Source organism: Aethalodelphis obliquidens, unplaced genomic scaffold (genome assembly GCF_003676395.1).
Source record: "Aethalodelphis obliquidens isolate GAN/ISIS:26980383/991018 unplaced genomic scaffold, ASM367639v1 scaffold1, whole genome shotgun sequence".
NCBI lineage: Eukaryota > Metazoa > Chordata > Mammalia > Artiodactyla > Delphinidae > Aethalodelphis > Aethalodelphis obliquidens.
Window position 1 is genome coordinate 46,152,483 of NW_020837945.1, and position 16,100 is coordinate 46,168,582.

The window sequence follows — 16,100 nt, forward strand, 5'->3', positions numbered from 1 at the left end:
CCATGTCTAGGATTTCCAAACCTATGTTGATTAATAGTGGTGAGAGTGGACATCCTTGTCTTGTTCCTGATTGCAGAGGAAATGCTTTCAGTTTTTCACCACTGAGAATGATGTTTGCTGTGGGTTTGTCATATATGGCCTTTATTATATTGAGGTAGGTTCCCTCCATGCCCACTTTCTGGAGAGTTTTTATTATAAATGGGTGTTGAATTTTGTCAAAAAGCATTTTCTGCATCTATTGAGATGATCATATGGTTTTTATTGTTCAGTTTGTTAATATGGTGTATCACATTGATTGATTTGTGTATATTGACGAATCCTTGCCTCCCTGGGATAAATCCCACTTGATCATGGGGTATGATCCTTTTAATGTGTTGTTAGATTCTGTTTGCTATTTTTTTTTTTTTTTTGTGGTACTCGGGCCTCTCCCGTTGCGGAGCACAGCCTCCGGACGCGCAAGCCCAGTGGCCATGGCTCACGGGCCCAGCCACTCCGCGGCACGCGGGATCCTCCCGGACCGGGGCACGAACCCGCGTCCCCTGCATCGGCAGGCAGACTCCCAACCACTGTGCCACCAGGGAAGCCCCTGTTTGCTATTATTTTGTTGAGGAGTTTTGCATCTATACTCCTCAGTAATATTGGTAAGTAATTTTCTTTTTTTGTAGTATCTCTGTCTGGTTTTGGTATCAGGATGATGGTGGCCTCGTAGAATGAGTTTGGGAGTATTCCTTCCTCTGCAGTTTTTTGGAAGAGTTTGAGAAGGATGGGTGTTAGCTCTTCTCTAAATGTTTGATAGAATTAACCTGTGAAGGCATCCGGTCCTGGACTTTTGTTTGTTGGAAGATTTTTTTTTTAATAAATTTAAAAAAATTTATTTATTTTTGGCTGTGTTGGGTCTTTGTTGCTGTGCACAGGCTTTCTCTAGTTGTGGCGAGCAGGGGCTACTCTTCCTTGTGGTGCACGGGCTTCTCATTGCAGTGGCTTCTCTAGTTGTGGAGTGCGGGCTCTAGGTGCACATGCTTCAGTATTTGTGGCTTGTGGGCTAGTTGTTGTGGCACATAGGCTAGTTGCTCTGCAGCATGTGGGATCTTCTCAGACCAGGGATCGAACCTGTGTCCCCTGTATTGGCAGGCAGATTCTTAACCACTGCACCTCCAGAGAAGTCCCTGTTGGAAGATTTTTAATCATAGTTTCAATTTCATTACTTGTGATTGGTCTGTTCATATTTTCTGTTTTTTCCTGGTTCAGTCTTGAAAGGTTATACCTTTCGAAGTATTTGTCTATTTCTTCCAGGTTGTCCATTTTATTGGCATAGAGTTGCTTGTAGTAGTCTCTTATGCTTTGTATTTCTGCGGTGTCCCTTGTTACTTCTTTTTCATTTCTGATTTTACTGATTTGAGTCCTCTTCTTCTTTTTCTTGATGAGTCTGGCTAATGGTTTATCAATTTTGTTTATCTTCTCAAAGAACCAGCTTTTAGTTTTATTGATCTTTGCTTTTGTTTTCTTTATTTCTATTTCATTTATTTCTGCTCTGATCTTTATGATTTCTTTCCTTCTACTAACTTCGGGTTTGTTTGTTCTTCTTTCTCTAGTTCCTTTAGGTGTAAGGTTAGATTGTTTATTTGAGATTTTTCTTGTTTTTTTGAGGTGGGATTATATTGCTGTAAACTACCCTCTTAGAACTGCTTTTGCTCCATCCCATAGGTTTTGGATCATTTTGTTTTCGTTGTCATTTGTCTCTAGGTATTTTCTGATTTCCCCTTTGATTTCTTCAATGATCTCTTGGCTATTTAGTAACATATTGTTTAGCCTCCATGTGTTTGTGCTTTTTACGTTTTTTTCCCTGTAATTGATTTCTAATCTTTTAACGTTGTGGTCAGAAGAGATGCTTGATATAATTTCAGTTTTCCTAAATTTACCAAGGCTTGGTTTGTGACCCAAGATGTGATCTCTCCTGGAGAATGTTCCATGTGCCCTTGAGAAGAAAGTGTAATCTATTTTTTTGGATGGAATGTCCTATAAATATCAATTAAATCTATCTGGTCTATGTATCATTTAAAACTTGTGTTTCCTTATTAATTTTCTGTCTGGATGATCTGTCCATTGGTGTAAGCGAGGTGTTAAAGTCACCCACTATTATTGTGTTACTGTCGATTTCCTGTTATAGCCGTTAGCAGTTGCCTTGAGGTGTTAAAGTCACCCACTATTATTGTGTTACTGTCGATTTCCTCTATTGTAGCTGTTAGCAGTTGCCTTATGTATTGAGGTGCTCCTACGTTGGGTGCATATATATGTATAATTGTTATATCTTCTTCTTGGATTGATCCCTTGATCATTATGTAGTGTCCTTCCTTGTTTCTTGTAATATTCTTTATTTTAAAGTCAATTTTATCTGATATGAGTATTGCTACTCCAGCTTTCTTTTGGTTTCCCTTTGCATGGAATATCTTTTTCCATCCCCTCACTTCCTTTTTTTTTTTTTCATTTTAACATCTTTATTGGAGTATAATTGCTTTACAATGGTATGTTAGTTTCAGCTTCACAACAAAATGAATCAGTTATATATATACATATGTTCCCATATCTCTTCCCTCTTGCATCTCCCTCCCTCCCACCCTCCCTATCCCACCCCTCCAGGCGGTCACAAAGCACCGAGCTGATCTCCCTGTGCTATGCGGCTGCTTCCCACTAGCTATCTACCTTACGTTTGGTAGTGTATATATGTCCATGCCTCTCTCTCGCTTTGTCACCGTTTACCCTTCCCCCTCCCCATAGCCTCAAGTCCATTCTCTAGTAAGTCTGTGTCTTTATTCCTGTTTCACCCCTAGGTTTTTCATGACATTTTTTTTTCTTAAATTCCATATATATGTGTTAGCATACGGTATTTGTCTCTCTCTTTCTGACTTACTTCACTCTGTATGACAGACTCTAGGTCTATCCACCTCATTACAAATAGCTCAATTTCGTTTCTTCTTATGGCTGAGTAATATTCCATTGTATATATGTGCCACATCTTCTTTATCCATTCATCCGATGATGGACACTTAGGTTGTTTCCATCTCTGGGCTATTGTAAATAGAGCTGCAATGAACATTTTGGTACATGACTCTTTGAATTATGGTTTTCTCAGGGTATATGCCCAGTAGTGGGATTGCTGGGTCATATGGTAGTTCTATTTGTAGCTTTTTAAGGAACCTCCATACTGTTCTCCACAGTGGCTGTATCAATTTACATTCCCACCAACAGTGTAAGAGGGTACCCTTTTCTCCACACCCTCTCCAGCATTTATTGTTTCTAGATTTTTTGATGATGGCCATTCTGATTGGTGTGAGATGATATCTCATTGTAGTTTTGATTTGCATTTCTCTAATGATTAGTGATGTTGAGCATTCTCTCATGTGTTTGTTGGCAGTCTGTATATCTTCTTTGGAGAACTGTCTGTTTAGGTCTTCTGCCCATTTTTGGATTGGGTTGTTTGTTTTTTTGTTATTAAGCTGCATGAGCTGCTTATAAATTTTGGAGATTAATCCTTTGTCAGTTGCTTCATTTGCAAATATTTTCTCCCATTCTGAGGGTTGTCTTTTGGTCTTCTTTATGGTTTCCTTTGCTGCGCAAAAGCTTTTAAGTTTCATTAGGTCCCATTTGTTTACTTTTGTTTTTATTTCCATTTCTCTAGGAGGTGGGTCAAAAAGGACCTTGCTGTGATTTATGTCATAGAGTGTCCTGCCTATGTTTTCCTCTAAGAGTTTGATAGTGTCTGGCCTTACATTTAGGTCTTTAATCCATTTTGAGCTTATTTTTGTGTATGGTGTTAGGGAGTGATCTAATCTCATACTTTTACATGTAGCTGTCCAGTTTTCCCAGCACCACTTATTGAATAGGCTGTCCTTTCTCCACTGTGCATTCCTGCCTCCTTTGTCAAAGGTAAAGTGACCATATGTGCGTGGGTTCATCCCCTCACTTTCAGTCTGTATGTGTCCCTAGGTCTGAAGTGGGTGTCTTGTAGACAGCATATATAAGGGCCTTGTTTTTGTATCCATTCAGCGAGCCTGTGTCTTTTGGTTGGAGCATTTAATCCATTCACGTTTAAGGTAATTATCGATATGTATGTTCCTATGACCATTTTCTTAATTTTTATGGGTTTGTTTTTTTGTAGGTCCTTTTCTTCTCTTGTGTTTCCCACTTAGAAAAGTTCCTTTAGCATTTGTTGTAGAGCTGGTTTGGTGGTGCTGAATTCTCTTAGCTTTTGCTTTTCTGTAAAGCTTTTGATTTATCCGTCAAATCTGAATGAGATCCTTGCCGGGTAGTGTAATCTTGGCTGTAGGTTCTTCCCTTTCATCACTTTAAATACACCATGCCACTCCCTTCTGGCTTGTAGAGTTTCTGCTGAGAAATCAGTTGTTAACCTTATGGGAGTTCCCTTGTATGCTGTTTGTCATTTTTCCCTTGTTGCTTTCAATAATTTTTCTTTGTCTTTAATTTTTTCAGTTTGATTACTATGTGTCTTGGCGTGTTTTTCCTTGGGTTTATCCTGCCTGGGACTCTGTGCTTCCTGGAATTGGGTGGCTATTTCCTTTCCCATGTTAGGGAAGTTTTTGACTATAATCTCTTCAAATATTTTCTTGGGTCCTTTCTCTGTCTCTTCTCCTTCTGGGACCCCTATAATGCGATCGTTGGTGTGTTTAATGTTGTCCCAGAGGTCTCTTAGGCTGTCTTCTTTTCATTCTTTTTTCTTTATTCTGTTCCATGGCAGTGAATTCCATCATTCTGTTTTCTGGGTCACTTATCTGTTCTTCTCTCTCAGTTATTCTGCTATTGATTCCTTCTACTGTATTTTTCATTTCAGTTATTGTATTATTCATTTCTGTTTGTTCTTTAATTCTTCTAGGTGTTTGTTAAACATTTCTTGCATTGTCTCGATCTTTGCCTCCATTCTCTTTCCGAGGTCTTGGATCATCTTCACTATCATTATTCTGAATCCCTTTTCCCTGTCTCCACTTCATTTAGTTGTTTTTCTGGGGTTTTATCTTGTCCCTTCATCTGGTACATAGTCCTCTGCCTATATATTTTGTCTGTCTGTGAATGTGGTTTTCGTTCCACAGGCTGCAGAATTGTAGTTCTTCTCGCTTCTGCTGTTTTCCCTCTGGTGGGTGAGGCTATCTAAGAGGCTTGTGCAAGCTTCTTGATGGTGGGGGACTGGTGGTGGGTAGAGCCAAGCACTGGCTTTCTTGAAAGACTGAAAGAGGAGATGTGTGTACACATATAGGAACTAGCTGCATAGCATGGTATAGCAGAAGAATTGGGGGGAAGAAGAGAGAAAGAAAATTATGCATATTCTTCTTCCGCTATGCAGAAAGGAAAAGACTATGTATTTAGAAATCAGCCAGAATGTATACAGTTGGTCCAATTTGTTGAAACTATACTAATAGCTTTTCCAGGGAGGAGGTACGTAAATTAAATTATAATTTTCTATTAATTTACTCAGTAATAGCAGATTTCTTCCCCTTAATTTGTATTAAATAACAGTAGCTCAGAACTTCAGATTTAAATTTAGCTTTTTTAGGTGGTGTAATATTGCATACTGAATTTTATATGTGCTATTTTTATTTTTAAATTTTGGCCTCTTGAGAATTTTCAGGTCCTTCTAGTAGAAATCTGATCAACCAGACTACTAATTCCTTAAGATTTATCTCTTTAATTGTGAAATGAACAGTTTTTTCTTTTGTATTTTAATGTTTCTAAGTATATTTTAATCCATGCCTACTTTAATGTGTATCATTCCCTTGCTTAACAGGGTATTAAGTAACTATATTAAGTTCATGCTGTTATAGTTAAAAAATACAGTGATTATAGTTCTCCAGAATGTACAATTTAGAAGTTTCCCATAATATACAATACAAAAACCCAGAAAGATCTCTTGAGTGGGGATGATAGCACCCCTGTTTTCATCATCGTATGTGAAAAGGGCTTAGTGCAGTGCTGGGCATTTTGTAAGTACTTAATAAAGTGTGCTATTATTTATATGATCATCAGCACCAGAGGGTGGAGGTCCTTAGTATATAAATGAGGCTTCTGGACACATTTGGATCATACCATTAATGATAAGGATTATTACTTGAAAAAGGGGTAATAACTGACTTAAAGAGGACTGAGGCCTTTCCATCCATTGCTGCCAGGTCCTATGTGTCTTCTTTAAGGTTTGGGCTCTATGGAGACGGCTAGATCTAGGAGGCTTAGGGGACCCGTGGGTCTGGACTAAGAGACTTAGACATTAATGCGTAGGTAGAGCTGCAGTTCATGCTCACAGGGGCATGTGATTGCAGAGAAGAGTCATACGCTGAGCAGTAAATACGAAGAGGAAGGAAGGCAGGATGTAAGATCTGTTGCCAAGTTCAGACAGTCTCGGGTATGTGTCAGTGTGAGCTGAGGTCTGGTGGAGACCTGAATGAAGAAGAGTCTCTCCCAGAGTTGAATGGACACGGGCTGAGAGCAGGGCCACCTGGTAAGATTGTGGAGGTGAACCTTGAACAGGGGCACCTGGCTGAGAGGAAAGTTGTGGTTGAAATCCTGCCCATGCCAAGCTATGTGCCCACAGGGCTGTGTGGAGCCAGATTGGGTGTCCTTGTCTATTTTGCACAAAGATGCAAGTTATCGAGTATTTTTGTTGAGCAGAGGTATGCTGGATGAGAGAGGAGACCGAACAGCAGCAGAGCAAGACCTCTGTCACTGGGGAAGCAGAGGGTATCAAGGGATAGAGTGGGTGAGTACATGGTGTAGGATCCTAGTTACTTAGAATTGGATGTTTGATTGCTGAGCTGCTGGGGTAGCTGAGAGAGAGAAGAATGAAGACCTTGGAAAACTAGGATGTGATTCAGGGACGCGGCAACGGGAATTCAGGCCAGGTGAATGACATGTCCAAGTGTGGGATCAGTAGGAACCTGACCAAACTGTTGAGCTGCCGCTGGAGGCTTCTCAGGCTCCCTTTCCTTTGGGCCAGGATCAGGCTCAGAGGTTGGGGTGGAGCTGAGCCTAGATGGGCACCGGGGTGTGTCTGCAGCTGAGCCTAGAGGTCACTGGGGGGAGAGAGGCCGGGCAGGCTGGGGCCGTCTGGAACCATGTGTGTGGAAGCATGTTTCTTCCTTGGAGTCATGTGATACTGACTGAGATACCCACTGGGTTTTTGTGCTTAGAGAATAGAATGATGTTTCTAGAATTATTGCTGAATATGCTTTTTTCTAACTGGTTGTTGGAAAAACAAGCCTCTTTAGGTTTGAAAAAGCATTAGAGAGTCTAAAAATAAGAATCTGACCATTTTCAAGTGTCATTCCATAGGGTTTTTGTTTTGTTTTTATAAGCAATGCTATTATGGTTGCCCTGGGGCTCAAGAGTGTGCATTGAAATAGGAATCCTCCAGTTTGATTCTTAAGCGTACTGAAGTTTGAGGATCACTGCTCCAGGACACTCAATAGAACTATGGAGGAAAAAAAAAATGGATTTACTGAAATCCAAAATAGGGTGGGGAAGAACAAGGTTGTGAGTAATAGGGTGTTATTTCAGCAGTCTGTGACTATAAACTTTATCTCCATTTCATCAATTCCTAGAATTGATACCGCTTAGGGAGCTGGTAGGATGGGCAGATGAGACATTCTGTCGTGTTTAGTCTGTTATCAGAAGGCTGGACCTTGCACCAATCTGTAAAAGCTCACATCCGGAGAGCAGCAGTACAGTGTGTGGACTCTAGTCTGATAGATACGGGTTTGAGTCTGTTCTGCAATTTATTATCTCAGGTAAGTTAATATTCCTCTCAGAGCTTCAGTTTTCTCCTCTGTGAAATGGGAATTGTAAGTTTACTATTTCCCTCACAGGGTGGTTGTGAGGATTACATGAGATAATACACCGAAAGCATCTGTCGGGGGCCTTGAAAAATGCTAAGTGCTGCAATATCTTAATGATTCGAATCAGCCATTATTCATTAGGCATTACCATGTGGTAGGCATTTTGGATAAAAAATCAATACAAAGCATCTAGTTAGGAGATCTGTGACTACATTCAACGATTATCCACTTAACATCTTCTGTGTGACATGTATTGTTAGAAGTAGATAAATAAATGCAAATAAAATGATTGACACATCCTGCTCTCATGGAGTGGGGTCATTATTGTAACATCTGTTATGGTCTCCGTATTTCAGTACATTCCTCCATGGTTCTCTTGAGAATCCTAGAGCAGTGATTCTCAAACTGTAGTTTGGGTCGGCATAAGAATCAGACTGGAGTGTTCTTGTTTCAATACACTTTTCCAAGCCCTAGAGACTCAGATGAAGTAGGGGCTCAGGAACATGCATGTTAACAAGCCCTCGGCCGGTGCTGACCCTTGGAGCCGCCATGTCACTTTGGGGAACCCTGCCCTGCAGCCCTCTCCCTGCAACCCATGTCTGTATTTGCCCTTTCGGAACTCTGCCCATCAACAGCGCACTGTCAGGAAGTTGTCAATTAGAATATTCTCTTTTGGGTTCCCCTCATGTATTTTGTCTTGATAGACAGGATGACACCAGGAGTAGAACTGTGAGAAAGAAATGGTCAGACTTAAGTCTGTTTCTGTCTCTTAAACTGTGTGAGCTGGGACAACTCACTGAATTGCAGAAACTTGCATTTCCCTCATTCATCAAGAAGATGATGCCTGCACATCTGTTTTTTTTTTTCTTTTTTTAACATCTTTATTGGAGTATAATTGCTTTACAATGGTGTGTTAGTTTCTGCTTTATAACAGAGTGAATCAGCTCTACATATACATATGTCCCCATATGTCTTCCTTCTTGTTTCTCCCTCCCACCCTCTCTATCCCACCCCTCTAGGTGGTCACAAAGCACCGAGCTGATCTCCCTGTGCTATGCAGCTGCTTCCCACTAGCTATTTATTTTACGTTTGGTAGTGTATATATGTCCATGCCACTCTCTCACTTCGTCCCAGCTTACCCTTTCCCCTCCCCGTGTCCTCAAGTCCATTCTCTATGTCTGTGTCTTTATTCCTGTCCTGCCCCTAGGTTCTTCAGAACCACTCTTTTTTTTTTAGATTCCATATATATGTGTTAGCATACGGTATTTGTTTTTCTGTTTCTGACTGACTTCACTCTGTATGACAGACTCTTGCACATCTGTTTATCAAGCTTGTTTTGAGCCTTAAATGAAGTGATGGACATACAAGCATTTTATGAACTTATAAAATATACTGTTATTATTAAAGAAAAGGAAAACCTGTTGCCAAGATTGAGCTCACTTTGGCATATGCAGATTATTCATCTATTGGGTTATGTATCATAATTGGGGAAGAAATAAACATTTGATCTCTGCCAGTGATTCCTGCTCTCCCTTGACAGCCTCTACTCACACTTTCGGTGAATAATTGCTTTATGGCTTAAACTTTGTGAAGGATGTTTTAAGGACTCCGGTCTTAGTAGCATCTGCCGCCAAGAAGCTGATACATGTTGTTTAATGTCAAGATCTTGAAACTTGTTTGTTTTGGTAACTGAAGCTATATTGAAGGGACTTTTTTTTTTCCTCCCCTTAAAGCAAGCACTCTCTGTTAAATTCTTACTGGTGTTCCTTTGAGTCTTTTGCTCAAAGCAAAATGGTTGTTTCATTTATAGACTTATAATTAGAGAATTCATTTATTTGTGGAAGTTTTTGCTGTGAGCGAGCAGAGGGCCTCTACGTGTTTATCACAAGGCTATCCTGGCCGGCCCCAGTTTGCTTTGCAACTTGAATTGCCCATGACATGTGAGAGAGTGGTAAAGCTTCCAAAATTTTTCTCAGGTGGTGTATGCAGTAGCTCTTCACGAGTAGGTTCATTTTACTTTTTTTTTTTTTTTGCGGTACGCGGGCCTCTCACTGTTGCGGCCTCTCCCGTTGCGGAGCTCCGGACGCGCAGGCCCAGCGGCCATGGCTCACGGGCCTAGCCGCTCCGGGGCATGTGGGATCTTCCCGGACCGGGGCACAGACCCGTGTCCCCTGCATCGGCAGGCGGACTCTCAACCACTGTGCCACCAGGGAAGCCCTCATTTTACTTTTTGAAGGAAAAAAATGTTTTCTCACACTTTTTTGTCTTCAGCTAAACCACAAACTGCTGAGGAAAAAAACAACATCTCGCTTACCCATACTTTCTTGCTCTGTAAAGTGATATATAAATTTCCCAAAGAATATGTTTTGAGGGACAGATAAGCAAATTGAACTGTAAATACTGAGTTCTTTCTCTAGGCTTTCATATGCTATTTTACCTTAGATGTAAATATGTTTTAAAAAAATTGCTGATACTGATAAGTGGCGTCCTTGTTGGGTGTTTGCAAAACTGATGTTACTCTGGGTGGAGTTTTAAATATTTAGTCTGAGGATTTAACCAGATTGTTCGGTGACTGTTTTGGCCCATGGTTAAATGTCTTCCAGGACAGTCTTAAGCCTGGTATCAGTAATTTCTAAAACTTTCTCTGTCCAAGTCTAACTTGTGGATTCTAGAACTTCCAGAGTTTCTGAACACCCCTGATATCTGAGGCTGTCCAATGTACAACAGAAGAGGCTTAATTATAGTGTATTTTCAGTTGAGTCACAGTATAGAAAGAATTCCATTGTGTTCTTTGGAGTCTTTTATATTTATCCTACATTCATGTTTGTGTGGCACATGAATGAAAAAAACAAAAAACGTTTTGCAGAGGCCAGTTCAGTCAAAGGGCTGAATGAGCCAAGGCCAGGCCACACCAGCTCCCTATGTCCTGCCATCATGAATCGTGACTCGTGGCCTCTGGCCAAAGTGTTTAATATTAGCACTTCTCTCACATGTGAAGGGGAGGAAGCAGAGCTAGCATTTGTTGAACATGTCATAAGGGCCGGGCTCTGGGCTAGCTATCTCGCTGTCTTTGTTTCCTCAATTAACCAGTTCAGTGATGTGTCCAACATCTCCCATGCCTCACTGTCTTAGACTTTTACTCTGATCATCCCAAACCTTAATTCTCTCCATTACTTGGATTTTACCAATTATTTCTCAAGAAGCACAGAACCATACTTTTTCTTTACCCACTAATGATCATGCAATTTGTTTCTTGCTTTTTACCAAGAATTTAAGGTGATTTCTAAAATAATGCACAATACATCAAGACATACATTGCAAATGGGCAAGGAAGACAGAATAAGGTGGAAAGGGAAGCACAGGCCTGAGGTGATCTACGAGTCCTTTCCATGTTTACTCCCTTTGCCAGCAGAGGAAGTGGCCTTTCTGCCACAGCCACACCCAACTGACTCTTTCTGTCAGACCAGTAAGAATACTGCACAGGCTACATTAAGGGCAGGCCAAGTTTCTCTTCGGTTTTCTCAAAACCCATGCATTTTATTGTATAGAAAAAAAGCACAGCTGGCTTTAGCTTTAGAAAACAAACAACCATAAAATATACAAACTTATTCAGCACATATTTTTGTGTCCTAGGTTATGCCAGACGCCCATCATTTTGGCCACTCTAACAGCCCAAAGAGGTTGGCTGTGTGCTCTCACTCCTGAACGTGTGAGAACAGTCAGGTTGGAAAAGGGGAGACTGATCTACCTAAGGCCTCCCTCCAAGCCAGGAATTATGTGGAGTTGGGCCGTGATTCCTGTCTTCTGATTTCTAACCAGTGTTGACTCTTCACGGGGATTATGTCTGCTAAATTAGAAGTATGTGTAAACTAAAATTTGCTCATTTAACACATTCATTTGCTTCCTCTTGACAGTCTTCATTTCTAATTAATTTATAATAGTGGCACATGGGAGTGGTGGCTGCCTTAATTGCAGTGAGAAGCAACAGCTGACACCAAGGGAGGTGTGCTCAGCAATCTGCATGGGATAATCCCTACAGCTTAGGGTCAACTCCAAACAGCCCCACACCCTCATTAGCTCCAGAGGGTCTCAACCCTAATGGAGCCCAGAACGATTATTACATTTGTTACGATGACCTCACGTGATCCACAACAGCTTCATTTATGTTTAGTAGATTATACTTAAGAAGGCAATGGAGCTCTTTAAGAATCTAACCAATCAACTCTACTTCAATAAAATTAAAAAGAAAATAAAAGAATCTAACCAGACTCACACGTTCGACACTGCATTGCCCCAACTGAGGTTAATAGAGACGGACAGGAGTGAGCCGAGTGGTACATTCAAGTATCTAGATGGACCAGCAACTTGATAAGAGATGCAAAGAAATAGTGTATCTGTTTAAGCAACATGCATTGAAATAGAAGATCTAGTATAGAAACATACATTAAATTTGTCTTTTGCATTTCATTACATGTAGAAGTGAGGACATACTCATTTCTGCCTTTGAAGCAGAAGTGGGAACTAAAAATGTTTTAGGCTATAAAAAATATATTTTGTAAAGGGGTTTTTTTTGTTTTTTGCATTTATACTCTAGAGAGGATGGTGTCCAGGTTTGTGTCTATCTATAAATGTGCAGTGAACTATACTGTCCATTTAGTATAAAAACAAGCAAATAATTAGCTAAATTTACCTGTGCTGTGATATGGTGCATCTAAAAGTGTGTAAAAAGTGAGGATGTGGGAGGACTTCCCTGGTGGCACAGTGGTTAAGAATCCAGCTGCCAATGCAGGGGACACGGGTTTGAGCCCTGGTCCGGGAAGATCCCACATGTCACGGAGCAACTAAGCCTGTGCACCACAACTACTGAGCCTGTGCTCTAGAGCCCGCGAGACAACTACTGAGCCCACGCACCACAACTCCTGAAGCCTGCATGCCTAGAGCCCATGCTCGGCAACAAGAGAAGCCACTGCAGTGAGAAGCCCACGCACTGCAGCTAGGGAAAGCCCGTGAGCAGCAATGAAGACCCAAAGCAGACAAAAATAAATAAATTAATTAGTTAATTTAAAAAAAAATTGAGGTTGTCGGAAATATTTTTTAGTAGCTTTTTTCCCCCAGTTTTTTAAAATGAGAAAATGACTTTTAGCATAAATAGCATTTAAAAGTCATTTCGAGCAATGACAAAACAAAATGTTTGTTTACATCTTAAGGCATATATTCATTTTCTCTTGAGATAGAGAAAATAGGTATTTTTTTAATATTTCTGAAAAAAGTTTTGGATTTGAAATAGATGTGTAAAATTTTGTTCTGAATGAATTTTTTTCCTATCTAACATGGGAAAGTATTGGTCTAAACATGAATCATGTTGTGTTGATTAAAGAGGATGAGGAGAGACAGAAAAAATATTCACCTTCTGAAAATTTAGTAGGTGTTTCCAAAATAACAGGCTGATGTCAGTTTCTTATACTCTTCTCTCTGTATGTTTATTCACTAATGCTTGTATGTAAGCCATTGTGTAAATCACCTGTATAACGATCTTGTCTTTCCCTTGGCCTTCATCCCCTGTGTTTCAGGTGGGCCAGCCATGAGAGGGTACCTTGTGGCCATCTTCCTGAGTGCTGTCTTCCTCTATTATGTGCTGCATTGTATATTGTGGGGAACAAATGCCTATGGGTAAGTTTTATTTTTGCTGTTTAAAAATGACTACCAAACTGGTGTTTCACATAGACCTGCAAATGGTATTAGAGGGACCTATTAAAAAAAACAAAAAACAAACAAACAAAAAACAAACCCTGTAACTCTTTGAACCTTTTCTAGCTTTTCCATTATAAATTGGAGTTTTACCATTCTAGTATCTTATACATTACATCTAACAGTTTAAATATTGATAAACAACAACATCTTTTTGTTGACTTTTCAGTGAAGCAGTGGTGTTGACTGTCTTTGGGGCATCCCATTCTTATTTATATAATTCATCTTTTTGAATTGATGGAGTAATTCTTAGACTCAGTGGCACTTGATTCTTAGAGTCTAAAATGCTTGGATAAGAGACTGTTGATAAAATGTAGACACTACATATGGTTCCTTTCGTTTAAAAATATTTGGTGAATAATGATGTATGTGCAATTTGAAATGACTTCGACTTGAAATGTCACATATAAAATTTGAAGAGGCACAGGTAGTTTTATTAAAGAGAAAACTTCTATAATAAGATTTTTATCATTTTTCCTTTTTTTTTCTATTTTGAAAAGTACTTAGTTTGAATAAATTAATTGCAAATAAAAAATTAGCTACAGTTTATAGCCTGAATAGAAATGACTGGAATAAATACCACACAGGACTTGATTTCCTTGCATTCGTCACAAAGCATGTGACAATCTAGAAAACTTCAAAGTCAATTATATTTCTTTGAAAAAGGAGTAACAGCAGTTACCGATATACATCACAGCTCATCAACTTATAATACAAGCTTCCTGACACGCATTTCCTGAGTGAACCCAAATGATCATTTTTTCAAACAAGGACATTTTGACAAGTTGAAGTAAAGTAAAATGGTTCATGGCTTCTAAGCAACAGGTTTTGTTTTTTAAAAACCAAAAGAAAATTCAGAACAGCATTGTAATAGGATAAATTAAAGCTATGCTACCACATACACAATTTTGCTAGAGTCGACTGAGTGTAACACAACTTTTCGAACGAACCAAAGGAAAACAAATCGAGAGATTAAAAAAATGATTCTGTCTAATCTAAAATCTGATTTCTACAAGTGTCACGAAGGGTTTGAGGTAGCACAACTGTCTGTACTTTCCTTGTGGTATGTTTAAAAAAAGGGGGTGGGGGAGGGGGAGGGGAGAGGAAATCTTTTCTCGCTCCTGAAAGCAAAGAACTTATTGGAATTAGAGAATAAACTGACCATGCAAGTATGTCCCTCCATTTGGCTATCACTGGTGCTCATCTGCCAGCCAAACATTTCCTTGCCTCCCACTGTGGCAACTGTCCTTTTAGGATTCAGGCCCACAGTTAAGGCTGGTCCGTTAGATTAACAGCAACAAAAAAAGAGCACTGTGGTCATTCAACCCTTTATACCTCCCTAAATTTCTTAACACCTGAATAAGTCCAAATACAGGATAGCTGATTAAGCATTTCTTTTTCTAAAAGCAAATCGAGTCACTCTCCTTTCTTGTTAATTTATGCTTTTTCTCATGAGGATGATTTTTTTCTAGAAAAGTGAACAGATGAACCACAGTTTATATCTAAAAAATAAACTTGCCAAATGTTGCTGATACTAAAAACAGATTAGTTATCATGGGAGGAACATTAGATAATCTAGATTAAATTGCCTACTCAAAGGTGCATATAAAATGTTTCGTAGCATTAAGTTTTTGTTATAGTACTACATTCGGGAGAAACATTAAGGAAAAAATCTTTCCTGATTATCTTCAATGTGGTTAAAAACAAAACATCTCGTACATAATGGTCATTAATATGAATTTGTTTTTACAAAGTATTCTAATTTACCAAATTTCATATTTAGATGGGGGTGGGGAGAGAGGTTCTCTTGTCCTCTTCCTAACTTTGCAAATCCTTGAGCTATGCTTTGCTAAACTACCATTCACACCAAGTGTGAGACCATCGTTACCGTGCTACTCTATCACGAACATTCTAAGATATTTTCTATAATAAAGATAAATAGAGAAAAAGTTAATATACATGTTGCTGTATTCTACAATGTTTGCAACAAACTGTAAACTAACAAGTTTGAACCAACAGTACCCTCAGTTATACAAAACAATTTTTCAACCCTGAGGATGGGTGATTCAAAAACACTAAAGGCATCAAATTAGACTATGTCTATTTCTCCTAAAAATATATTTTCAAAACTCAGAATTCAGAAGTCTGGTACTTTTGGAAATTCCTTTGCTTGAGTTTCCCAGATTTTTGCTCAGAAATTGCTACTATGTGTTATAAATGTTTTAAAAAATTCTTCATCTTAATGCAAATGACCAGAGCAGAAAAACTGACGTGGACAACGGGTTGGAAAACCCAAATCACTTAGCTTATAAATGTATAATGTAATCCTGGAGGACAACTGTTAGTCTAGAGGTATCCTTTTTCCTATTGTCAGTCCTTTGGTGAGGAATCAAGTTTTGATGACCTTTAAATCCTGAATGAGTGGTGAGTATAGGATGTCAAAATAAACCACATAAAAACTTCCTGTCTTAGACAAAAGTTCGGTACTTTTTGCCAGTGTTTGAATAGTAGATCCTA

The 16,100-nt window shown here is 39.3% G+C and overlaps 1 protein-coding gene across 18 annotated transcripts in view; it reads left to right on the forward strand.

The window, feature by feature from the left end:
* ST3GAL6 (ST3 beta-galactoside alpha-2,3-sialyltransferase 6) overlaps positions 1–16,100 on the forward strand; it is a 103,619-nt gene that overhangs the window by 51,194 nt on the left and 36,325 nt on the right. For 11 of the 18 annotated variants that reach the window (XR_003432154.1, XR_003432162.1, XR_003432170.1 and 8 more), the window contains one exon: positions 13,406–13,505. Coding sequence is in view for 1 of the 18 variants with exons in the window: in XM_027103113.1 (XP_026958914.1) it covers positions 6,409–6,502; positions 13,406–13,505 (194 nt within the window). In the remaining 17 variants the exon portion in view is untranslated. Of the gene's footprint in view, positions 1–6,382; positions 6,503–11,468; positions 11,694–13,403; positions 13,506–16,100 lie in introns of those variants that run through there. The other 7 variants (XR_003432141.1, XR_003432147.1, XM_027103113.1 and 4 more) reach the window with 4 other exon arrangements.